The following is a 26451-nucleotide window of genomic DNA, read 5'->3' on the forward strand; positions in this document are numbered from 1 at the left end:
CAAAAAAAAAAAACAAACAGTTGCTGGGGAAGCCAAAAACACCCCGAGGCGCCTCAGAAAGGCTCCCCGCGCTGCGCACGGACACCCGCAGCAGCCCGGCTGCCCCTCTCCCCACACAGCCTCCCCCCGGGCTCTCTGCGCGGCGCCATTTCCCCCTCAGGCGGCCCCGCCCCAACGGCTCGGCGCGAGCTCCCCGCAACGGCCACCGCCAACGGCCGCAAGCACCCTCCCCCCGCAGGCCCCACCCCCTCCCTGAGGCTCCGCCCCCTTGTGCGAGATCAACCCCCCTCCGTGAGGCCACGCCCCTTACACGAGGCCACGCCCCTTCAATTAAAGCCACGCCCCCTCGCGGAGTAGCCCCCGCCGCCGCTGGCCGTGCCGCCGCGGTTCTCCTTCCGGTCCGCCCCGGCCCTTCGCTTCCGGTTCCGTGCCGCCAAGATGGCGGCGGCCCCTGCGCCCGGCGGGCCCTGAGCGCCGCCCGCCCCGCTCCGCTCCCCCCCCCCGGGCTCCGCCGCCCCCCGGTTCCTCCCGGTTCTTCGCTCCCTGGGCTGCCGAGATCGCTCCTGCCCGGCCTTGAGGCGCTGCTGCTGCCGCCGCCGCCGCCATGGCGCCGGTGCAGCTGGAGAGCAACCAGCTGGTGCCGGCCGGCGGGGGCCCCGCCTCAGCACCGGCCCCGCCGGCCCCCGGCGCCGTGACAGCCGCCGCCAGCCCCGGCTACCGGCTCAGCACCCTCATCGACTTCCTGCTGCACCGCACCTACGCCGAGCTCACCGTGCTGGCAGACCTGTGAGTGACACCCCTCTCCCTCCCCGACGCGTTGTGGCCCGGCCCCGGGGGGCTCCGGGGGGCTCCGGGGGGCTCCGGGGCTCCTCGGCCACCCCCGGCGGTGCCCGGTTCGCGGAGCGCTGCCTCGCACCGGGACAGCCCCAGGACGGCCAAAGAACCCAGCTATGGTGTTGCTGCTGATGTCAAACTGCACGAAATGCACGCAGCTAAGGCGTTAATTAATCCATTTTCAGGTGCTGCAGCTCTGGGAGTTGCTCAAGCACTCTTTAAAACACCGCTTGGGTGTTTGGGAGGAAAAGAAAATATTTATGTTTGCTTCGCAGTCTGTCGTGCTAATGCTGTTGCGTTTGAAGTGGCAAAACAAAGGAATGTTTTTGGGCCAAGGGAAACTTTCCTGAAAGCGTTCAGACAGTGAGCGAACCTCTTTCTCTTTTAGCCTGCTTAACTTTAGAGATTCCTGTGAGGTTTGTGTATGTTTTAAGATGCGACACACACAGCAAAATAGGGACAAAAACGCATATAGCTCTTATACAACACAATACCTGGCGAGCGTGCAAACTTGGGGTTAAGACTGTTCAAACTCTAGGAAGGACAAGGACTCTTAGTTTGCTACGGAAAGCTTCCAGAATTTACTCAGTATCTTTCCTTTATGCTTATGGTATCTGCAGGCAGCAATTGGTTCTGTGCACGTTCTTGTAGGAGCGTGTGCCTCTGATGTCTTCTATGCTTGTTTGATGGTGTGGAGCTGGTTCTTTTGACTTGAGTGTAATTAAGGTACAAAGTAAATTAGCTTGAAAAACACGTGGAGACTGCTTTCAGCACTTTGATTCGCCAGGTAGTTTATAAGCTATGTGATGTCTCCTCCAAAAGTGGAATGAGCTAGAGTTTTCTGCTGTATTTCCCTGTAAAGTGTGGATTTGGCTAATAAAAAGCTTGTCTGGGAAGTATTCTTCCTTCCAACAAAATGAGTTCTTGCCCCTTTACCAGCATCAGCCTAGTCCTGGAATGAAAACTACGTGAAACGAGGTGCCTGTAACACCTCTAGAACACTGTGATTTACAGGGCTACAGTCTTCTCTCTGCAGCAGAATCTGTCGTACAGGTAGCTGAGAAAGCTCCGCAGTATGGGCACTTCTTCCCGTCTAGACTGCTGAAAGAGAAACTCACTTCAGGCGAGTCAGTAAACAGCCGAATTTAACACCTGCTGTACGTGATTTAGGATTGCTACTATGAATTAATTAATGCTTGTCACGGATGCTTACTGAGAACCTAAATTGCGAAGCGCAGGTAGTGGTACTGTACGTGTGGCTCTCCTGGTTTAGCAGAAGCCTTTGGATTTTAATGTTCTTCAAGCTTTTAAATTCATTTGGTCAGTTCCAGCTTAACCGGTACAGGGTCCCAGCAGGTATCAGCACACACCTGATTCTCCCTGCTCCCCACCCCCCTACTGCCTAAACTAGACCATTTTCTAGAGATGTCAAACATGCAATTTCCTTGTATTTAGGAAACATTTGCAACTGTAGAAACTTTGAAATGCTCTTATGCTCTTTGTAGGTATGTGTAAGTTCTTCATGCGCTTAGTTGAAGGTTACTAGTGATTTCTTACAGTGGTATGACATGGAATGGAACAATATGTAATATGTTTTTTTTTCCTTTTTTTTTTTTAAATACAGATTACCAAGAAAGACTGATATGGAAAGGTGAGTTATGATAAGACAGTCTGTAATGCCTATTAAAATACACAGCTTTGTTTAGAATGTTAAGAATTGTTTCAATAGACTATTTTTCTCCTAATTTTATATTTTATACAAGAAAATAAGCCTTCATTGTCTTGCTGTCACCACATAGCTTCAAGATTTTCCTCAGCATCAATGGCAATACTAACTTTTTTTCTGTGGGGGAGGGTGGTTTTGGGGCTCTTTTTTTTTTTTGCACAGTTCAGTAACGTACTGTTGTTGTTATAGCAGGTGAAATCTGTTAAGGGCATTTCTCTCTTAATGGCAGTGAAGTGACAGTAAATCTAATGTGCAAGGGAGCTGCAGAACTTAAATAGGTTCTAGTTAGTGTGATAAAGAAACATTTTGATCAGAAGTAGCAGTTCAACAATGGAAACAAGGTAAAAACTTTTCTGCCTTTTTCTGTGTTACCTGTCTTCCTTATCATAAGGATATCACTTAAGAGAGCCATGTTCTTCACCTGTTCTTTGTGGTTTTGCATTATTAAGGTTATTAGAGTACAAGTGTAAGAGACCAGAACAGGCTTTCCTTTTTTAAATGTCCGCCATCCCCTTCCACAAAGGTTAAAGAGCTTGATTTTTGTCTCTCTGAATAAATTTTATGAGATTTCATTATTTATTCTTTTAAATAAACTTAATTTCCTTTATTATTTGTATTAACACTCTTATTGACCTATTTTTCTTCGGAGACACGTAACAGCGACGATATTCCTAAGAATGCCAGTAAAGAATTCTGTAACAGGATGAGCATTAATTCAATTACCTCAAAACTCTCATAACCTGTTGTGAAATTGATCCATTTTTCAGAAAGTCATAACCTGGAATGATTACTTGCACCTCCTTTTTCTTATGCATAATATTTTATAAAGAAAAAAAATCTACTTGTATTTGAAAATTTCACTATATTTATTGAAGCTATGACATTCAGCTTGGGTCCAGAGCTCCCTCTTACTCATCTGGGGGCTTCCCTGCTGTGTGGGGCACACAGGGTTGAAGTAACATGTTGGGCTGACTTTCTTTTACTTGTATTCTCTTAGGACTGTCTTGAATGGTCACAAAGGATGTCCTGCATTGAAAGCATCTTGAAACTAAATGTTCATATCCATGTTAACTTTGACTTATATAGCTCTTCTTGATGAAATGGCTTTCCAGCTCTGTAGGATGTCTCTTAAGGGGAGTAGTTTAACTACCCAAATTATTCAATTTTTTCTGAGCTTTGAGATCTGCAATGGCAGCAGTAGCTGTGCTTTAAGCACTGCTTCTTGAAGCTAGCCTAGTGACATGGCATACATACTTTGATGAAGATGTGATGCTGTTATCCTCTAATAAAGTTCACATAAAATCTAAATTCTTTACTATGGTGCCAAGCTAAGAGAAGCTGTGAAGAGAAAAACTGATAGAAAGTTATAAATCTTAATATAATATTGGCTTTTCTTTGCAAAACATCGTTTATTAGCATAATTATCACTGATAGGAATAAATCACCCTTGAAATCTTTTTCTGTCAAGAAAGTAATTGGATTAAAAACCATAACGTGGTGTAAAATAGTGTTGAATTCTAGGGAAAATCCAGGGACTTTCTTCTTGGTAATGGGAATTGTTTTGCTCAGTATTCTTTATCTTCTTTTCCTTTATCCTCCAACAGTGTAATGTACATGAAATTCTTTTTCTAAATACAGTAATGCCTGTATAAGATTTTTAACTGGAACCCGGATTACAAAGCCTTTGCAAGGCCCTGTCTTCTTTTGTTGGCAAATGGAAGGTAGAACCTTATACCTGTGTTTCCCAACAAACAATTCCTGTTATTATTCTTCCAACAACTACATAAACACTTCCTAAAACCAAGAATTTTCCCTCTTCTTTTGCAGTAGTTAGTGAACCAGTCTGTTACTTTCTCAAATTTGCAAGAAAGGCTATCATCTACATGAGAAGATTTTAAGGAGAACAGAGTTCAGAGCTGTTGTAAAAATGGGTTATTCATAACTTCAACAGCAGTACAATTGCCTGTCTTTTATAAAATGTTCATTTTTCATTCCTTAATAATGACAAAATAGCTGCTTTTTCACTCATTTCATAGGCATACATAATTTTGGTTTGCAACGTGCTTCGGAGATACCTGGCCCAAATCTCTGCCTGAAGTAAAAGACAGTTTCAAAGCTGGTTCAATTTGCTCACGGTCGTGTCCAGTTGAGTTCTAAGTATCTTCAAGGATAGAATTCCTGCAGTCTTTCTGGGCAACCTGCTTCAGTCTTTGACTAACTCATTGTGTGTGTGTTGTTTTTGTTTTGTTTTGCTTGTTTGTTTTTGCTTTCCTAGTATCTAACTAGTGCTTCCATGTTGTAGTTTGTGGCTGCCTTTCCTTATCCTTTTGCACTTCTGAGAAGAATCTGTGTCCATCTTTGCCATAACACCCCTTTAGATATTTGAAGACAGCAGGAGTATCTAACCATAATCTCTTAAGCAAAAGCAAAGAAAATTTCCTCAGCTGCTCTTTGTATCTCCTGTGTGCTGGCCCCTAACTTCTGTATGGTGATAATCATTCTAGGCTAGGGAGTTAAAACTGGGTGTAATGCTTCAGGTGCAGTGTGACAATTGCTGACTCAAGGCAAATAATCACTTTCCCTGAGCTAGGCTGGGTTTGTGGTAATACAGCCTGCTGTTGTTGCAAGGGCACGTTGCTGATGCCTGTCCACCGGGACCTTCAGGTCCATTTCTGCATATCTGCCCAGCTGCTGCATTGTCTCCAGCCTCTGCTGTTACATGATTTTATTTGGTTACACATTCAGGACTTTGCATGTCTTTGCTTCATGAGGTTCTGTGGTGGTTTTACCCTGCTGGGCAGCTGACTTCCACAGTAGTGCTCTCACTCCCCCTCTTTAAATGAAAAAGGGGAGAAAATACAATGGAAAGGGCTCAAGGGTTGAGATAAGGACGGGGAGATCACTCACCAATTACTGTCACAGGCAAAACAGACTCAACACAGGGAGATTAATGTAATTTATTGCCTACCACTACCAGACTAGAGTGGTAAGAAAAGTAAAATAAAGACACCTTCCCCCCATCAACCCCACCTGTGCCCTCCTTAGGGCTGCAGTCAGTCCCTGAGGCTTGATTTCTGCCACTCCCTCCCTGCCCCTGCTCCCCGTGGGGTCCCTCCCACGGGATGCCGTCCTTCCCCAGCTGATCCCACATGGGCTGCCCACAGGCAGCAGCTCCTCAAGCTTCATCCCCCAGGAGCAAACTGCCCACGGGCTGCAGCTCTGGCCCGGGGCCTGCTCCTGCGGGGGCTCTCCATGGGCCGCAGCCTCCTGCAGGCCACATCCACCTGCTCCACGGGGGCTCCTCCACCCATGGGGGGGCTGCAGCGTGGAGATCTGCTCCATGTGGGACCCATGGGCTGCAGGGGGACAGCCTGCTCCACCAGGGGCCTCTCCACAGCCCGCAGGGGAACTGCTGCTGCCTGCCTGGAGCACCTCCTGCTGCACTCACCTGGGGGGCTGCAGGGCTGGTTCCCTCACATGTTCTCACTCCTTTCTCCCAGCTGCTGTTGCATGGTGTTTTTTTCCTTTCCTTAACTCTGCTCTCCCAGAGGCCCACCCAGCGTTGCTCCCTGGCTCAGTTCTGGCCAGCAGCAGGTCCCTTTTGGAGCCAGCTGGAGCTGGCTATGATCTGGTGTGAGGCTATGCTTACAGAAGCTGCCCCTGCAACCCCCTTGCTACCAAACCATTGCCAAGTGAACCCAGTTCAGATTCATGTCAACTAATTCCTCTGTCCAGCTGATGTCCCTTTGTTTGCTCTGTCCAGTTTGACATGACCCACAAGTTTTCAAAGGGTGCATTCCTTCACATCATACAGGTTGTTGATGGCAGCGTTAAATTGTATTGGCCCTAGTGTTGACCCTTAAGAAACATGAGTAGTAACCACCGTTGAGGAAATCCAACTGGCAGCTAGTCAGCCTTTTATGTCTGGCACTTACATATCCGTATGTTACCAACTTGGCTGTAAGGATACTAATGGGCAGTTTTGTCAAAAGCTGTGGAAAAGTCAGTGTAAATACATCTTCTGTTCTCCCCCTGATCGTGGAGCTGGCTGTCCTGTGGAAGGCAGTTGTGTTGTCCAGGGATGGCTTGTCCTTGGCAGATCTGCGCTGACAGTTTCCAAACCGCTTTCGTGATTGTTGCTTACCTGGATGTAGCTTCTGGAAAGATTTTCTACATAATATTTCTTGTTAACTGAGCTTAGGCTGACTGGCACATGGGTTCCTGAATCCTTCTTCTTGAAGGTTGGCATGTTGTTTGTCTTTTTCCAGTCATGAAGACCTGCTCCGATGGACTTTAGTATTTCAGGCTTTCTTAAGTGGTCCTTAACTTGGTATTCTCCTACTGTAGCTAATGCTGTCCCCTCCCAGCTCCTGCTGCACCCCCAGCCTGCCCGCTGGCAGGACAGAGCAAGGAGCTGAAAAGTCCTTGGCTTGGTGTAAGCACTGCTCTGCAACAATTAAAACATCAGCGTGTTACCAGCACTCTTCTCGTCCTAATCCAAGACATAGCACCCTACCAGCTCCTAGGAGGGAAATTAACTCTGTCCTAACTGAAACCAGGACACCCCATATTATGCCACTAGGATGAAGAATGTGAAATATGTGAGATCAGAACTCAACAGTAAAGACCAAGGCAAAGAATGTACTCAGTACGATGTTTTTTTTTTCCAATGCAATTGCATCTTGCTCTGCTGAGCACTGGATTTTTGTTTCCTTAGTCTTTTGCTGCTGAAGTACCTATAGAAGTCCTTCTTGACTTTCATCTGCAGTTAGTTTTGCTTCTGAGTTCTGATTTTCCTACACTTGCATGCTTGAACAGTTCTTGTGTATTGCCCTCTCCCACCTTCTTTGTGCTTCCCATTTGCATTAAGTTTGGTCAGGGGTTCCCTGTTCAGTCAAGCTGGCCTCTGCCAAAACTGCTTGGCTCTGCTCCTTGCAACAGGCTTTGTTAGAAACAAAGCATTTGTGATTTTTGGTTATATTAAAGATGAATTATTTTTAAGGGTTTCTTAAATATGGTCACTAAAAAGCTTTTTAATGTGCTCTGCTTTGCATTTATAGGACTTGTAAATGTATTCTTTCCTGAAGTTTCATCTTCCTTGAACAATTTCTTTTTCGTGCAGCCCAACATGAGGTTCTGTATCTGTAATGAAGAATGAAAGAACACGGCAATATTGGAAAAACTCTTTGGGTTCTTGGTAGAGGTGTAGATGGATGTTGATTTCTAAGTGCAGTTGTGATTTAGGGGTGATAGCCATGATTATGGGAATAGGATTGTCTCATATTGAAATAACAAGCCTTCTATAGTTTTGTATAGTGGTATTAATGAAACAGTTACTGGAATACTGTACTTAAAAAAAAATGTTACTAAATTGCTGCACTTTTTTCTGTTCTTTATTTTTTTTGATACCCTTTGATTTCCAACCACAGAACATCAGTTTGAATTTTTCTTGCTACCGTGTCTTTTTCAGCACAAATGTTTGGTTGACGTAACTACTTCTAGATTTTAGCATCCTCTGCGGTGGATCTTTTGGGGAGATTTCTGACATTCTCAAATCTCACTGTAGGCATCTTCCAAATACCATTATGTTTTTGTTAACCTTTTAAAATTTGTAACATCTTGCTTTGATTCCTGTAGTTACTGTAGTATTAGAGTGATACTTACATAGCAGCTTCTCTATCATATGAAAATTTAATATCGGGCTGGATGGCATTCTGAAACACATGCTCTGCAATGAAGAGAAGTTACTGACTTGATGCCCACGTTTTTGGATGAGGCTTATAATACGTAATGCAGGAGGCTGAACCACTAATAGATGGTATTAGTGGTACTTCTGGCCTAAACAGTCACCTGCTACAATCAGATTGTGCTTTATGTAGGACACAAAAGGGTTTACCTCGTTACACCAACACTTGGCAGGAGCAGACTCTATCTGTGTTATGAGCATGTATTTTACAGGTTAGGATCAGAAGGAGAGATACAAGTTCTGTTTGGTAGAGGCTAATACTTGTTGTGGTGAGGAATGTTCTTGTCTGCTTTCTCTTGTTACTTTAAACTTAATCATAAAAGGTATAACAGATAATGTAGTTGAGTTCACTAGGGAATTGTTTCTCTTCAAATTAGTAATTAATTCACATGAGTATGCTTTTTTGTTTCCCCAGCCAGTCTTGGTTGGTTAGAATCTCTGCACGTTGTTAGCATTTATGGAAAAAAAATTCAGCTCACTGTTTTAAGCACATACTCTGTTCAAACATGCAGTCTATTAGTGACGCCTACATTAACACCAATAGAAGTTATCATTGCAGCTTTTTTTTTTTTTTTTTTTAACTGGTAAAGAGTTGAATTGCAGCTTTACTATTTATCTGAATGCTGGTTAATGTCTGTTTGTTTCTTGTTTTTGCAGAAAAATAGAGATAGTACAGTTTGCAAGCCGCACTCGTCAACTGTTTGTTCGTCTGTTAGCCTTAGTCAAATGGGCTAATAATGCTGGAAAGGTGGAAAAGTGTGCGGTAAGTTGGTAACAGAGGTTGGTATGGAATAATTTTTAGTGCTATGGGATTTTGGTACACCCTGCCTTTTCCTTGCTATGGAAGTTTAAAACAAACCCAAACTTGTATTTCACAGGCAAAGGTATACTAAGTGACAACCAGTTTCCTCCTATTAAAAAAATGTATAATACTGTCTCGTAACAGGTCATGTTCCCAAAAACTCAGTGGCAGCAAATGAAAAAGACATGTCTGCACGGAGTTTCTAGGAGTGCTCGGGGGTTAGGCGATAGGCTGGGGAAGGTGGCAATCTCAGTGTGTTAGTTCTTATCATTTTCATCCTGTTCTTGGCTAAATATGAGTACAGCCCAGAATGTTGCAAACGAAACACCAAGCCTGGAGTGATGACAAACAAGTTTGGTAGCATTCCGGTAGGAATAATCAGATAAAGAGCTGTGAGGCTTCACAGATCCTCCGCAGCATCAGAAATGGCATGCAGATTTAAAGTGTCCTCAGCATCTGAATGTAAGAAACGGCCGGAACATTCATTCTTTGTTTTACAGATGTGATTACTTGAACGGAAAGGAAGTAACAGATAGGGATAGAATCATCTCAGTCCTATGTGCTCTAGATGAGCTGAATGTAAACAGCCATTGACTTGTGATTTTTTTTTTTTTTTTGACAATCTTTTTCCTTCCCCTTGTCTTCTACAGATGATATCAAGTTTTTTAGATCAGCAAGCCATTCTGTTTGTGGACACTGCTGATCGTCTGGCATCTCTAGCTAGAGATGCGTTGGTTCATGCTCGGCTACCTAGTTTTGCTATCCCATATGCAATTGATGTTCTGACAACTGGATCATACCCACGTCTGCCTACCTGCATTAGGGTAAATAACACTACAGTATGTTTTGGGGTGAGAGGGATCCCAATCAAATGCATGCTAATGAACCTAATTTTCTGATATGTGCAAATGGAAGTGTAGTTTAATACAGGCGTAACGCCAAGTCTCTGTAGCGTCAGTTTCTGACAGAACACTTCCTATTTGAAAAAGGCTTCCTTTCCCAGTAAAACATTCTTTCAGTTTAAACTGGTTCTGCTCTAGGGTGAGTATAATAACAACTTTTCTTTGCATTCTTCATCAATTTGTACATGCTAAGACACCATCCCAGAAAAATGTGGTGTAAAAATTAGTGGCATCTGATGTTCTCTGTTTTGGCTATAGCATATTATATTTGGAAACGTACTGAACTAATCACTGATCTCTTTAATGCTGCTGCCTTTCCTTACTGATGAAATGCAAAATAAGAAGACTTGTGAAGAAATATAAACAGCAGTATCTGTGACTTAGACCTATAGCTATAGATAAGGAATGGCTTTCAAATGTTAGTATTTAACAAGGAGTTTAGCCTGTTGTAAGGCCAAGAGTTGTTTTGACTGATCCAAGTTGAGCAGTTTTATTCTGTGATATCAGCCTCAGGTAAAATGTAAATAACTGGGGGGGAGGGGGAGGTTTGGAAACAGCTTTCCTCAGCTGTATTAGCCTGTAGTATTCATATTTTCAGACTTCTGATAAGTTTCTGTCATTGCTTCTGGTAATGTATTAAATGTGTTTGAGATGTATAGATTATTTTGTGTTTATTTTAACAGGATAAAATTATTCCTCCTGACCCAATTACAAAGAGTGAAAAGCAAACCACCCTTCATCAGCTAAACCAGATTCTTCGACATCGACTAGTGACTACAGATCTCCCTCCCCAGTTGGCAAATCTTACAGTTGGTAAGAACTGGAATTACTTCTTGAAGAACAGTTTGTTTCCAACTGACTTAAAATTGTTGCTTTAGTGTTTTTTTTTTGTTTGTTTGTTTTTTTTTTTAAAAAAAAAAAGAGCTAAAAACTGAAGTGAGATTGTTAGGTAGTCATCAGGCATCTTTGATCTATAAAACTGGGATTCTGTCTCGGCATGTCAAATTATGTCTTTTCCCATATTGAAAAATGAGGACACTCAGAATCTTGCTGAAATATTTACTTTCAAACAGAAATGTTTTGCAGGTGGTAGCAAAAGGTTGTAGACACTGCCTTGCTCTTTCAACAAGTGTATTATGAAAGGTTCTCCCCTTTTCTAAGACAATACTGTAACAAATAGAGATGCTCATTTCCTGGTCCATGTTAAACCTAACAGTGTGACTGCTTTGCCTTAAGTTACTTTAAAAATGTGATATAATTATACTGGTTGGTGTTTCTTGTAGAAACTTGGAATTTTAGCTTAAGCAAGTTACTCAAATGTTGCTTTTTTTAGTCTGTTTTGATATTCATCTTCACGCATGAAATCTGTTCGTATTTCTGCACACATTTTGTTCTGTGGCTCATTGCAGCTCCAGATCTCTTTATTAACAGAGATCTGTTTTGAGATCTGTTTTCACTTAGCCTAAGTAGTGGTAGACATTACGATGACGTTTTGTCTTTTTTTTTTTTAACAGGCAGGGTGGCTATAAACTAGATTATTGCAGAATCGCAGACAGAAAATAGGTCTGGGATGGACTTAGGCCATACTTTTCACTAACACAATATTAGGCACATATAACTCATACCCCACAGATCTAGACTGAAGCTGTTTCTGAAAAATCATAGTAATAGAGCCTTTTTTTTTGTCTGTAGTGTAAATGTATTGTAAATACACATCTGAGTCTTCAGATTGTTTAGTTAACATTTCAATGATTAGTAGTTTCTGGTTTGGACTTACTTTGTTTTAAGAGCATGTCTGGTATGCTTCAGAATATGCAACTTTGAGTTTCAATGGTTAAAATTGCAGTAGGAATTTTTCTAAATTTCAATAATTGTAAAGGTGTATGTATGACATATTTTGCTAGGTGATTGAAAAGATCGACCCACAGTTTATATTAATGATTTGCACCAAATTGTCTGCTGTGCTACTCATTCCCTTTATGACCTTACTTACATAATTTTGGCCATCTTTGTTCCCAGCTCTTGAAACTGATAGCAGTGTTTACAAAAGTGTAAGGACATATGTGTCAATTGCATAAATAGCGTACCTAATCTTTGCTTGTGTGCATATATTTAAATTGTGCAAAAGTGTATCTTAAAAACTACATAAAAATGAAGTTAAAATATTTTTATGTCATTGCAAATCATTTAATTAACATTATATGTTTCCCATGCTAGCCTGGACTTTTTGTTCATGAACCTCTTTTGGATATTGCTTCAAGTATTAGTTATTGAGAATGCAAAGAATTGGAAAATTAACGTAGACATTTTGTTTATGTAACTTGACATGCTAGCAGTCAACTCAATGTTACTCTGTGTTAAAGTAGCACAAAGGCTAAATTATCCTGACTGAAGTACTGCTGTGCAAGACAGTTGGGGACTTCTGTCCACGCTGCTTATTGGTGCTGGTCCTGTTACATAAGTAGCTGTCACGTCTTCAGAGTGGAACAGAAACATACGCAGCAGAGCAAAGATTACAGGGAAGTAATCCATGTGAGTGCCAGGAGCTACTACACTGATATTATCACAGAATAGCTTGGGTTGGAAGGGATCTGAAAGAACATCCAGTTCCATCCCCCCTGCCATGGGCAGGGACACCTCCCACCAGCCCAGGTTGCCCAAAGGCCCATCCAGCCTGGCCTTGAGCACCTCCAGGGATGGGGCACCCACTGCTTCTCTGGGCAGCCTGTGTCAGTACCAGCCTCTGAGTAAAGAATTCCCTCCTTAACATCTAATCTAAATTTCCCCTCTTCTAGTTTAAAACCATTACCCCTTGTCTTATCACTGTCTGCCCACTGTATAAGGCATCTTGTAAGACTGAGGAAAATAAAACATTTTTTTCTTCCTTAGCTAATGGCCGTGTGAAATTCCGAGTTGAGGGGGAGTTTGAGGCCACCTTGACTGTGATGGGTGATGACCCTGACATCCCCTGGCGCCTTCTCAAGCTGGAAATTTTGGTTGAAGACAAGGAAACTGGCGGTAATAATAATAATAATAACATATTTACACTTCAATTTTAATGTGATGTTTATCTCTGGTACAGCAAATCTTGTTTATACACTGTGTTGCATATCACAACTTGAGATAATGAAGCAGCATATAGATGTCTGGTTTTCACCATACTCTGTATGCTTTTGATACCTTACCAGTAGTAGTCTATGACATTACAGTAGACTGAGTAAAATTTACAGAGTAAACCAAGGATTATGTTACTTTCTTAGAAAGTCCAGTGTGGCAATTGCTTTGTACAGTTGTCTCTCTTTTTATGATTTATTAATTTATTTTTTTATAATCTAATTATTTTAAATACCTGCTTTCCTGATGTCTCGTGAATTATTTTTAATTCCTGAAAGATGGTCGAGCCTTGGTTCACAGCATGCAGATCAACTTCATCCATCAGTTGGTCCAGTCCCGACTGTTCGCTGATGAAAAGCCACTTCAGGACATGTACAGCTGTCTGCGTATCCTTCTGAAAGTTGATTCTGAATAAGTTGTGTGATGTAGTCTTACCGTTTCTAGTAGCTGGAAGTCAAGGAAGATGGATGCCCTATTAAGCTAAGGAGAAATGTCTGGAAGTAGAGTAAAAAGTGATGGCCTTGGAGATGGTTATTCTCACTTGCCCGTGTATTAAAAAAAAAAAAAATATTTTACACACTTAACAAAGGTTAGGTGCTTGAAACATCAGGCAGTGCAGTAAGTCAGTGAAGCAGCAGCTGTTTGCATGTGCTGATTCTGGAGATGGAATACAGTGCTGCATTAAAGGCATGTGAGCTGACAATTCTTCCTGTAGAACTGTAGTTCTGTAGTGTAAAAAACAAACAAAACAACCCTTGGATTCTGTTTGTGTGTGTTTATCTCTGGATTAGTTCATTAGTGTGTTTTCAGGTAGCATCTCGTCTGACTTTTGTGACGAATGGGTTTAGGTCACATACAGAAATGGATTTGTGTAGTTTACAGACTCTTTGGATGTGTTCTGTTTTCTTAACTCCGTTCCTCAGACTCCTTCTGCTTAGCGCTTCAGCTGGAAGTCTTGCATTCACAAACACTAATGCTGATTCGAGAGCGCTGGGGTGACCTAGTGCAAGTGGAGCGATACCATGCAGGAAAGTGCCTCTCACTCTCTGTTTGGAAGTAAGTTGATTTAAAAAGGGCTGTTAACAATAAATGAAACAATAGGAACATTTTCATTTACAAGCCTGAGCCAGAATTTTCAGAACTGTATTTTCTTCTTGATGTGGGACTCTGAGATTCGTGTTATTAAGTACCTACATGTTGCTGTACTTGCAAAGAAGTGAGGGGTGTGCATGAGAACAGTAGATGCAGTCATAAAATCAGCTTGTATTTATGTGAATATATAAATAAATGGACAATTCTTTGTTAGAGTTTCACTGTAGCTATTGCTTGACTTACATGACAAAATAAAATATATAATATATAAGACTTATGGGGGTATAGTTTACTAATCTCTCTGCATTAAAAGGTTAAACAAAAATGTTTTTTCAGTTCAGCTTAGGTAATACTATTTTTGTGCAGAACTCTCAGAATCAAGGGTTAGCTATCGGAAAGCATACTTCGTGCTACTCCAATTACATGTTTTAATTTTTCTTTTTATTTTAAGCCAACAGGTGCTTGGCAGGAAAACGGGGACTGCTTCTGTTCACAAGGTCACTATTAAGATTGATGAGACTGATGTTTCAAAACCCTTACAAATATCTCATGAACCTCCACTGCCAGCGTGTGATTCCAAGCTGATGGAAAGAGCCATGAAGGTAAAAGTTTGCTTTGCCATAGGCATCTGTTTTATAAATGAGCAACTTAAAAACATTTGTTCTGCTTTGATTCCTAGCAGTACTAAGATTTACACTCGTGTTACTCTAGGTCACAGTGTGTTATGTTGTGACTAAATTGTTGTTACAAACTAGTGGTCTTCACTTTCTTTAACGTTACACCTATTTTTCAGTGCCTTTTATACCACCTTTGATGACAAAATTCTGGGGCTGGGAGGGAACAGCAGCAAAGTTTCAGTTACGGTTAGTGCTTGGTGTGAAATACTTCGTAAGGAGCCAGTTCTTCCCTTTCCTGTCTTGGAGATGCTGCATAGCCTTCCGCTGAAACTCAGCTTCCCCATGTAGCTTGAGCTGGCTTCCCAGCAGTGCTATTGAGTTTAGAAAATCTTACGTTATGGTTTGGAAACGTACAAAAGAGTTAATGTGGGTTTCTTGTTATGAGGGTTATTCAAGGCTTGGTTTTAAGTTATCACTAATGAAGTTGCTGTAAATTTGAGATTTAGCAATATTAATGCTGGTTCCCTTTAACTACTTGCTCAGAGCTTAGAAATTTTATTGGCTATGGTAAAAATGCTGCTGCTCTACTGTTTGAATAATGATCTTAGCTTTAATGATGTAGATAGCATGTTGCATTTGTTTGTTTAAGATAATACACAAAGCTGGCTCAAACATATGGCTAAGTGGGTTATTATACATCAGTGTACTGAAAATTTCTTGTAGCAGTAGAAGCTGTAGTCAATTGTTTGTGAAGACAGGGACTTGACTGGCTGCTGAGTTGAAATATTCTTGTGAATGGATAAACATTTGATTTTAAGACCTTGCCTTGGAAAGCTGTCTTTTAGGCGAAGGTTGTTCTGGTATACCTGAAGGCAGGTACTAAAATTCTTTGTAATTCTGCGCTGGTATAAAACTCTTCTTCATTTATCTCCTGTGCTAGAATAAAATTTGGGTTTAATTCACCTTGAACAGTTTTCAAAACAGCATGATGTTAACTAGAGAAAGGGTCTGTAGTAAGCCGTGGCTTTGCTTATGCAAAATATGTAAAGAATGTAACTAATGTGAATGGATATGAATGCGAATGCTTCAATTTGTGTTGCACAAGTCACTTACATTGAATATAAGCTGGTGACATGAGCTTCAGTGCTGGAAGTGCAACAAGCCTGTAGAGAATTCCTAGATTCAGTAGGGTAGCTCATTTTCACACTCTGTCACTGCATCTTAACCCTATTGTTACCCTATTAGCAAAACTAAAACTAGTATGTTATATTTCATGCTATAGTTATGTATGTATTTGGACCACGAAGGACGGCCATAAAAATGATCAGAGGACCAGAGCTGGAACACATCTCCTATGAAATGAGGCTGAGAGAGCTGAGGTTGTTTGGCCTGGAGAAGAGAAGGCTCCGGGGAGACCTTATAGTGGCCTTCCAGTACCTAAAGGGGGCCTACGGGAAAGCTGGGGAGGGACTCTGTCAGGGAGTGTAGGGATAGGACAAGCAGTAAGTAACAGCTCTAAACTAAAAGAGGGGAGTTTTAGGTTAGACATGAGAAAGATTCTTCACTCAGAGGGTGGTGAGGTACTGGGAGAGGTTGCCCAGAGAAGCTGTGGCTGCCCCAGCCCTGGAGGTGTTCAAGGCCAGGTTGGATGGGGCCTTGGGCAACCTGGTTTAGTGGGTGGCGTCCCTGATCATGGCTGGGGGATGGAGGTTGGAACTACATGTAGATGATCTTTAAGGTCCTTTCAACCAAACCATTCTATGATTCTGTGATTTTGTAGAGGCAATCACATTCTAATAGAGTTTTGTTTATTTTTCCTTAGCTTAGGCTAGTTAAAAATGCCAAGGTGGAGAATACTCCAGCCTTTATCCAGAACAAGTAGGTGTGCACAGCAAGTGATAACAGCATAGTTTGTAAAACTTCTCTTTTACATTTTCTTCTACTCTCAAAAGCCCTCCCGCTGCATGCTTCACAGGCAACATCATATGTTTGTCGTGTTTTGTAGTGACCCGAATACTATTTGATTCACCGCAGTTCTCAGCAAATTAATTCCAGAATGATTATCTTATTAAGCATTGTTCTTGTGTGCTAGTTCATAAAGCTTATGCATCAAACTTGAACTTGCTCACGTGTTTTTTTTTGTTTGTTTGTTTGTTTACAGATTGACCATCTATCAATAGAAAAACTCCTGATAGACAGTGTCCATGCAAGATCTCATCAGAAACTCCAGGAGCTGAAAGCCATTCTTAAGAGCTACAATGTTAATGACAACTGTATGTGTTTTCTCCTGAACATTATTTCAAGTTTATTTCCCTTTATGCCTGGGAATGTTTTCCCTTTTTTTTTTGTTGTTTGTTGTTTTCATTAATTTGAACAAAATACATGAACAAAAATAAAAGACAGTGTGTTCAAAAATAAGACCTAGCATTAAATGATTATGCATTGATAACTGAAATACGCAACAATATCTACCTTTAATGTAGTATAATAGGTAAAGTTGATAGAGTATTATATTTGGTGACCTATTCTCTGTAAACACCAGTGATAGGACCCACAGGAATGGTGTTAAGCTGAGGCAGGGGAAGTTTAGGCTCGACATCAGGAAGAGGTTCTTCACCGAGAGGGTGGTTGCACACTGGAACAGGCTCCCCAGGGATGTAGTCACTGCACCGAGCCTGTCTGAATTTAAGGAGTGATTGGACTGTGCACTTAGTCACATGGTCTAAACTTTTGGATAGACCTGTGCGCTGCCAGGAGTTGGACTTGATGATCCTTATGGGTCCCTTCCAACTCGGGATATTCTATGATTCTATGATTTTGGCTAGAATGATTAAACATTGTCTATTGTGAAACTTGTTTGGAATCGAAAGCAAATCTTCCACTTTCTTGAATTGGTTTTGGGTGAAGACCTTGCTTTAATTGCTTTCAAAACATTTGTGATTCAAATTGAACCTATAATCTTGAAGCAGTGAGTTAGAAGTTATTCAAGGATTTATAATCTTTGTCAAATTTAGTCTGTTTCTTCTGGCTGGTTTATTATTAGCACTGTTTTCATAGAGAAATTCTTGTATTCAATTCCCTCTTTATATTGAGTGTAATAATGTGCAAATACTCGTACTGAATTCAGGACTGCTGGAAGTAGATTGTTCCTATTAAAAACAAACATGTATGAGTGTTATAATGGGCTGAGTTTTAATATGATGGGCTTGATTTTTGTGTCAAATTATTAACATCCTTTTTTTTTTTTTTTTTTTAGCATTCATTGAGACAGCTCTTCCAACTCTTGTAATTCCAATTTTGGAACCATGTGGTCGATCAGAGTGTCTGCATGTTTTTGTCGATCTTCATTCTGGAATGTTTCAACTGATGCTCTATGGTGCTGGTAAGTAGGTGAAAAAACAGGCTGTATTTGATATCTTGTAACAACCCTGTATTATGAGGTTATTTTGTGTGAACAGTTCTGTCAAATCTGTGAAGCTCTGTAAGTAAATAAGAGTTAAGCAAATAAACACTGCATGTTGACTAATCAGATAGGTCTTTGAGTTTATGGGGAATGGAAAAGTGGATCTTTGTGTTCAAGATCTATGGTTCAGTTAAGCATCTTTTAAGAGCAAGACAGACTTAAGCATTGTTAGGCATCATTTGCAATTCTTGTTCTTTATGGCTCGTGATCCCTGGGCAGTACTGGTAATTGATGCAGTCATTTCATATGGGCCTAACTGAGAATTGCATTTATGTGACTTCAAATTTTTTGAGATGTTGGTTCAAGTCGAACTTTTAAGGTAATCTGAGGTTTCAGATTACCTTAAAAAAAGAGAGAGAGAGAGAAAAGTTAATTCTTTTAACTTAATTGCATAAAAATGTACTACTTTGGTTCTACAGGCATTATGGGTCGTTTGTTCTGTGTCTTAATTGTGGTTGTTAAATTAGATGAGACATTTTCATTAACAGGTCAAAAGTTTGCTGTTTTAAGAACAGCTGTTAAGATCATTTACTCACCTAATATTCTTACAGATCAGCTGACGCTGGATGATATAGAGAAGTCTGTTAATGATGATATGAAACGTATCATTCCTTGGCTCCAGCAGCTCAAGTAAGTGACTTGTATAATTAATTTAGTTTGCGCAGAATGAATCACTGTGTTTGTATTTTGGATGAGCATACTTGCTTGGCTTTGTGCTTTTGCCACAGTAGGGAATATCCTTCCTCTGTTCTATGCAAATTTGAGTATTTGCTGTCTCCTCTAAATGGATGGAGGAAGTTCTGGTTTTGCTGGAAGATTATTCCGTAGTCCTCCTTTAGTTTGTGGTGTTGCTTGTAGCCTCAGGTGTTGCTGTGTGCACACGTTGTGTGAGGTCTTCTCACTTTTTCAGTAGCAAATCTCTTGCTTCCTGGGGTTCTCATTTTGTTACAATGCTCATTTTCCATCTCCTCTACTCCACTCTGTTTCTACAGCTGAATTCTGCTTGTTTCTCAGCGAGAACAATCTCCTTTTTCACAATACAGAGGGAAAACCAGGAATTGGCCTGGAATGATTTAAAGAGTATCTTGTCTATCTTCTAACACCTCAGCCCTTGCTGGTTTAAACCTCTGCCCTTTATAAAGCCCTGAGATTTAGGCACAAGGTACATTTGGCTCCCCTGTAAGAGGCTGTAGCAACTAATACAAATACGGTTTGCATCTGCATGAAAATTGAGTTCCACCTGCTTAGTCTTTTTGGAAATTCCCAGGACTCTGAGCTAATTGCAGAGTGAAACCTCTGTTTGAGGAATTTTGCTTCTAAAAGAAGCATGATGACGCATGAAGCACTGGCACCCTGGAGAAACTAATCAACCTCCCTTTGTTATAGATAATGTACTCCGGATAATGGCTTGGGTAGTGCTGCTGTTTTTGAGGAAGCTAGGCAGTCCTGTGAAATGTCTTTTAGGACAGATACCTCATATGTATCTATGAGAATAAACATGGCTTCTCCTGATGGAGGGACGTTGAACACCCACACCTTTTACTGCTGTGCTCAGTGGAATTTTCACTGAGAAATTAAGCCACGCATTTCTGAGGCCCTTAGAGCCTAGCTGGGCTTTCTAGTCTTGCCACTATGGTCAAAATCCATCGGAGCAGAATAAAGTTTAAATCCAAACATCAGAATAAATTTGATGTCTTGCTGTGACTCTTCACTTTCAAACTTACTCAGGTGAATGAGTTTGTTTATAATATAATCTAGAGTGACATTAATCCATCCTAGGTGACTCTCTTAGCGTATTGTGTACCATCGTACAGGAGCAAAGACCTACTTTTCTATACCAAAAATAATTGAAAATGCTAAATCATAAAATGACTGTAATCTGCATGGTTTACAACTTATCCCTTCTTTTTTAGATTGTAATTTTATGTCGTGTTCTGTAAAAAATTATTATATATTCCTTGAGCAAATAATGTCAGGGCTTTTCTTCATAAATTAGCAGCTGTCTGTTACCCAGGCTGAAGACAATATATAAAGATAGTAATAAGAAAATATAAACTCAAGAAATTTTCTGTGTGATTTTCTGTGTTTAGCTTTTGTGTGGCAAAGTTAGGTGTTGTCTTGGAATCTGATTGGGTCTTAATTCAACACTAATGCTTTGAGCAGCAATGTACTAGAATAATTTAAAACAGTCTTGGGGTACTAATACCTTTATTTCATTGTAAGGTTCTGGCTTGGACAGCAGCGCTGCAAACAGTCTATAAAGCATCTGCCTACAGTAAGCAGTGAAACTCTTCAGCTAGCTAATTACGCTAGCCATCCAGTGGGAAACCTTTCCAAACACAAATTGTTTATCAAACTCACTCGCCTTCCACAGTACTACATTGTAAGTAACTGAAAAAATGCCTCTTTATCTTTTTTTCTCAGGCAGTTTGTACTGGTAACTCTAACATTAGGAACAAAGTCATAGTTGTAATCCTTTTGCCTCTAACATTTTTCTACCTACTCTGTCAGTGGGTTTGTTAAGCAGTTAGGTTCATAGAGAGGAGGGACATAAATATTTATCACTCTGTGGCTGTAGCATTGTTTTCTTACTTCCTGAAAGTTTAGTCTGCCTTCTCTTCTTGGATCCCTTTCTGAGCCACGAGTATAAATATCTTAAAAAAAAAAAGAGTATGTTTTCTTTGAAAGGGGGAAGGATAGGAACTGATGTAGACATATTCTTAATTGAGGGTCTTGTTGATTTGTTGTTTTGTTTAAATATAGGTTGTAGAGATGTTTGACGTTTCTGGCAACCCCACAGAACTAGAGTACAAGTACCATTTTCTCTCTGTGAGCTATGCTGAAGGAGATGACAGCCCTGCTACTGCACTTTTATTACAACAGTTCAAACCAAACATTGAAGAGTTGGTACTAGACACAAAAAGTGGGAAACAAATGAAAAGTGGTGTCAAGCGCAAGGTATGTGCTTCAGAAGCCTTCGGGCTAGTACTAGAGTGTGGAAACCAAAGACATGTTCTGAGCATTAGTACCAGTTTTAGTATTGTTTCGAAGTTTGTGTGGCTGACAACTTACATTGAGGCTTGGTTCTCTGGGCTAGCTTCCCTGGGGAGGTGTTGGGAAACTATTTTGCAACGATTATTGTCTTTTAATTGGTGCCAGGCCTTCTCAGCTGGCCTGAAGCGCCAAGGCAGAATGCTGGGCAGAGGTAGCTAGAGTATAAGCAAAGTGCTGGTATCTGTATGATATGCTTAGTGCCATATAGACCACGTAGTCTCTGAAAGACTTGTGGGAGCTGATAAGAGCTACTTCGGGTCAAGTTGACCTGACTTGGTGATGGGTAAATACCATTTTGAGGAAGGAGGTGATTATTAAATTACTTCAATTTCTGTAGCTTTGAAGTGGAACGAATCATTTTAGGAGTTTGTGCTCAGGGCATGGTTCATTTAGAACATGAATGAGTGAGATGGTGCTCTGACATCTTTTAAAAATGTTTACTCCAAACGTGCGAGTACATTTGTCTTTATTTTAATTCCAGTTATCTGGTGATACATGTTCCATAGAACCTAAGAAACCAAAACGGTCGGGAGAAATGTGTGCCTTCAATAAAGTCCTAGCTCATATAGTAGCCATGTGTGATACAAATATGCCGTTTATAGGGCTTCGTATGGAGGTACGTATTCAGAAACACTTTGTTTGCTTCTTTCCCTCCACTGCTCCTGATTCTCTTGTCTAGATGTGACTGTCTGGAGAACTTGTGGACATGTTCACTTCCTAGTTCTCTTGCTAGCTAAGCCTGGGTGGCTGATGTTCTACACAGGGTTGCTCTATTCCTGCTGTAGCTGGTTCTGTAATACCAAGCACTAACTACAAAAGACTTGAGAAGTTTAGGGAAAAGGGAAAATGAGAGGATGAAAGAGATCCTTGTGGGGAGGGTGTGAGAGACTACTTTATACCAGATTTGCACAGCCCGTTTTTTGGCCTTCCAGTGCTTGAGGGTGTGAAACATCTGTCACCCCCTAGAGAAAGGAGAAAAAAAAAGACAGAAAAAGAAGCTTGAAAAAGCTTCACTTGTTTTTGTATGGGATAACGTTTTTCTTTTTCATTTGTAGTTATCTAATATGGACATTCCTCACCAAGGAGTACAAGTAGAAGGAGATGGCTTCAGCCATGCCATACGTTTATTAAAGTAAGAGGATATGCTCATGTGTCTGTTTTCATTACATTACATATGCTTGAGGAAATAAAAAGGATTGTTTGGAGAGTAACACTAAAAATGTTGGGGGGTGGGGTGGAGGGAGAGTTTGTTCCATTTCATTTCACACAATTATTGTGTGCCTTGCACTCCTGTGTGAAGCAGTGTAGTAGAAAGAGGAAGGCAAGAGTAGATTCAGAGCCAACTATGATTTGTTTCTGTCATTAGCCTAAACTGAGGAGCTCTGAAAACAGCCTCTGATGGTGCTCAGTCCTTACATTCAGGCAGCGCTAAGGAAGATGCAGTATGGTGGTGACTGAGGAACATGTAATTGTAATTTTAGGTAGGTCAGAGGCCTACTTACTCCGTGTGTTATTTAACAATGATCAGTATCTAATACTGCAGAGGAAAATGCAAGGAATCCTAAAGAAGACAAACTCAAGGTTAAGAAGTTGTGGAGGAAACATCTGAGAATCCTACAGTAATTTAGCATGGAAAGGGACCTGTGCAGGTCATCTGGTCCAACATTCTGTTCAAAGCAGGGCTGATCAGCCAAATTTTCCATTCTCCAAGGGATTTGTGGGACACATCTCAAATGCTGACCAGAGGGGAGCGGTCACTTGATTTGTCTGGCTAAGCTGATGCTAATACAGCCAAGGATGCAGTGGGCCTCTCTTGGGCCCCCTCTTGGCCCTCTCTTGGGCCCCCACGCTCTATTTCTGCAGAACTGCTACCCAGCCAGTCAGTCCCCACCCTGAGCTGTTGCATGAAGTTATCTGCTCCCAAGTGTAGGACTGAATTTGTGGTTTTTTTGAACTTCATGAGGTTTCTGTTACCTCATCCTTGAGCCAGCCGAGGTCCCTCTGAATGGCAGCCCTGTCCACCAGCATACGGAGTGCTTCCTTCGGTTTGGCAAACTGCATCACCTGCAAACTTTATATTCCTTTGCATCATGTAGGCTGTTGAATTTGTTTAATGCTATTGGTCTCTGTGTTAATCCCAAAGAATGAAGAAGAAAAAAATAGACCTCCTAAAGCATAATCTTCTTTTATGCTGCTGCAATATGTGGTGGTATAAAGGCATCAGTCTTAAAAAGGTAGGGCCTGGTGCCTCTGGATAAAAGCTTTATAGTTCCATCTGGAGATCAGGACAATTCATCAGATCCCTTAGTAGTCTGTAATTCACAAGTGTTAAGAGCAGTTTTTATACTTATTCAACTCAGATTGCTTTTATAACACAGTTATTAGAGTCCTTGAAGAGGAATAAGATATCCATCTGTGCAGTCCAGCTGTCTGTCTTGCCATTGGTTTGTTCTTTCTTTCACGTCCAGACTTGAAAGTCTTCCAGAAATTGTAAAAAAAGTAGTATTTTGCAGTTTGGGGGCTATACTGTGTACAACTGAGGACCTCTTTTCTTCACGAATAGAATTCCTCCCTGTAAAGGTGTGAATGAGGAAACGCAGAAGGCTCTGGACCGATCTCTTCTTGATTGCACTTTCCGGTTACAAGGTAGAAATAATCGCACGTGGGTGGCTGAGCTGGTGTTTGCAAATTGTCCGCTTAATAGCACTTCATCCAGGGAGCAAGGTAAGAGAGGTCAGGTAAATTTTGTTCCTTTGTGTTTTACTTTGTCTGCTCCAGTATAGTTCTGCTGTTGTGGCGATACGGATAACCGTCTGCTCTTAAGAATTCTCATGAGCCACAGTGCACCTGAATCAGACTTTTTTTGGCTGTTGAGTTGATGAACTTTTTATTATTTAAGTATGCTTCCTGGTTGCTTATCACGGTTTGGTTATAGTCTGTAAACTATTGGTTAGGAACTACTGGTTCAATCAGTATTTGCTGTTCTCCTAACATTGCAGGACCAACCCGTCATGTTTACCTGACGTATGAAAACCAGTTATCTGAACCAGTTGGAGGTCGCAAAGTTGTTGAGATGTTCCTCAATGACTGGAACAGTATCGCTCGGCTCTATGAATGTGTCCTGGAGTTTGCACGATCCTTACCAGGTACAGAAACAATCTCCTTTGATCTGAAAATTGTGTTTGCCAGATTACTACAATTTTTCTCACTCTCTTTTTCCCTCCTCTCTTCAAAGACATACCTAACCACTTAAACGTTTTCTCAGAAGTTCGTATCTACAATTACCGAAAACTTATCCTTTGTTATGGAACTACCAAGGGGAGCTCAGTAAGTATTTCCTAAGTGCACTGAAAATGTATATTTGAAAACAGAATGGGTAGGTGTAGAGTTCTCAGAATTGTGCTACAAAATATTTCCTTGCGTTACATTATTGTGGAGATTTTTGAGAACTTGTATAATGTACTTCACGTAGTGTGAAGGACAGTTAATGTGCTCCTGGCTGGTGAAAGATGGCTTAATAACTTTTTTTTCTAACAAATGCATTGCCACTGCTCCCTGTTATACTGGGATATGTCAATCTTTTGATCTGAACATAGGTTATATGCTTAATGCTGCCTTATTAGAAAGGACTTAGTTTTAAATGTAGTAATGTGCTTTCAAATTATGCAGTCCTTAAGTATTTTGTAGCAGTACTGTTCTCTTGTTCAGAAGTCTAGCTTATTCTGTAGTATTCGAATTTACAGCATATTAATTACTTTGACAACTATGTACTTGCTCATACCCTTGCATTAAATGCAGGGTAGAGGTGTAACTGGTGTCTGTAATGTTTATTACAGACAAAGAATGTATTTTTGTGTGCAACTGATGCAAAGTAGTTGATGCACTTGAAATTTGCATCCTAAAAGGGTTTTTTGTTCGTGTTTTAAGCTGAATTTTTAAGAGTTCTTCTATATCCATTTGATTGTGACAGTTAATCTCACTGAGTAGCAGTCTGGATGTTGCATGTCGCTTCCTTACGTATCAGCATGTGTGTGTGACATGGCTGAGAAAATCAGCCTACCTCCAGCAACTCTTAATCAGTATCTGTGGTGTGAATCTCTCGAGTTTATTTTCCTTAATCTCACCTTTGTTGAGATGGTTCATTTTGTTTGACTTGGCAGAGTAATTGTCCAGTTTTATGGTTGACAACAATCCAGCTAACTAAATGCATTAGCTGTGTCAAAGCTAACAGCATTCTTTTCAGAACCTCAACAACTTGAGGAAGTTGAGCTAGGAATCTGTTGAGGTTTCATGAAAAATGGGGAAAATGACAGCAAATCAGCTTTCTTGTTTCTAAACTCTTAATTCTAGTTTCCAAGATCATGTCATGTTCTTGATGTTGTAGATCAGCATTCAGTGGAACTCCATACTCCAGAAGTTCCACATTTCACTGGGAACTGTTGGCCCAAACTCAGGTTGCAGCAACTGTCACAACACAATTCTGCACCAGCTCCAGGAGATGTTCAATAAAACACCGAATGTGGTGCTGTTGTTACAGGTAATGTTTTAAACATTTCTCTCAAGGAAAGTGCAGGGTAAATAAGAGCTGGGTTCTGATGAAACTCTTGTCTTCAAAATTAGGTGTGTATTATGATTGCTTATGAATTTCATTGGCAGAAGGTGGCTTGGGGAGCATTCTATCTTTCTTGCCCTTATCATTCTCCCCCACCCAGATTTTTGCAGACTTGTACTTAAAGGTAAGCTACCTCATCTCAATATCTGTTCTCTTTCAGGTTCTGTTTGACACTCAGGCTCCGTTAAATGCCATCAACAAACTTCCAACTGTGCCCATGCTGGGTCTGACTCAACGCACCAACACTGCCTATCAGTGTTTCTCAATTTTGCCACAGTCACCCACGCATATCAGGCTGGCTTTTAGGAATATGTACTGCATTGACATCTACTGCCGGAGTCGTGGCGTGGTAGCGATACGTGACGGAGCATACAGTCTTTTTGACAACAGCAAAATAGTTGAAGGGTTTTACCCTGCACCTGGATTAAAGGTGACTATTTCTGTGTTTTCTGGCATGTGTGTAAAAGTGAGCTTGAAGCATGGAGCTGA

General features: G+C 41.1%; 1 protein-coding gene across 1 annotated transcript in view; it reads left to right on the forward strand.

Moving 5' to 3' along the window:
• Positions 1 to 517: 517 nt before the first annotated feature.
• The window catches only part of MED14 (mediator complex subunit 14), a 37306-nt gene continuing 11372 nt past the window's right edge, over positions 518 to 26451 (forward strand). Inside the window, exons 1-21 of the mRNA XM_032192865.1 lie at positions 518 to 786; positions 2459 to 2485; positions 8964 to 9069; positions 9759 to 9932; positions 10694 to 10823; positions 12900 to 13028; positions 13403 to 13510; positions 14048 to 14180; positions 14668 to 14818; positions 16995 to 17106; positions 18090 to 18215; positions 18848 to 18926; positions 20520 to 20679; positions 21060 to 21254; positions 21832 to 21966; positions 22406 to 22482; positions 23914 to 24074; positions 24350 to 24496; positions 24586 to 24677; positions 25735 to 25887; positions 26123 to 26392. Of these exons, the coding sequence (XP_032048756.1) occupies positions 605 to 786; positions 2459 to 2485; positions 8964 to 9069; positions 9759 to 9932; positions 10694 to 10823; positions 12900 to 13028; positions 13403 to 13510; positions 14048 to 14180; positions 14668 to 14818; positions 16995 to 17106; positions 18090 to 18215; positions 18848 to 18926; positions 20520 to 20679; positions 21060 to 21254; positions 21832 to 21966; positions 22406 to 22482; positions 23914 to 24074; positions 24350 to 24496; positions 24586 to 24677; positions 25735 to 25887; positions 26123 to 26392 (2847 nt within the window). The 5' untranslated portion in view covers positions 518 to 604. The remainder of the gene's footprint in view (positions 787 to 2458; positions 2486 to 8963; positions 9070 to 9758; positions 9933 to 10693; positions 10824 to 12899; positions 13029 to 13402; positions 13511 to 14047; positions 14181 to 14667; positions 14819 to 16994; positions 17107 to 18089; positions 18216 to 18847; positions 18927 to 20519; positions 20680 to 21059; positions 21255 to 21831; positions 21967 to 22405; positions 22483 to 23913; positions 24075 to 24349; positions 24497 to 24585; positions 24678 to 25734; positions 25888 to 26122; positions 26393 to 26451) is intronic.

The sequence above is a fragment of the Aythya fuligula genome, chromosome 1, assembly GCF_009819795.1.
Source record: "Aythya fuligula isolate bAytFul2 chromosome 1, bAytFul2.pri, whole genome shotgun sequence".
NCBI lineage: Eukaryota > Metazoa > Chordata > Aves > Anseriformes > Anatidae > Aythya > Aythya fuligula.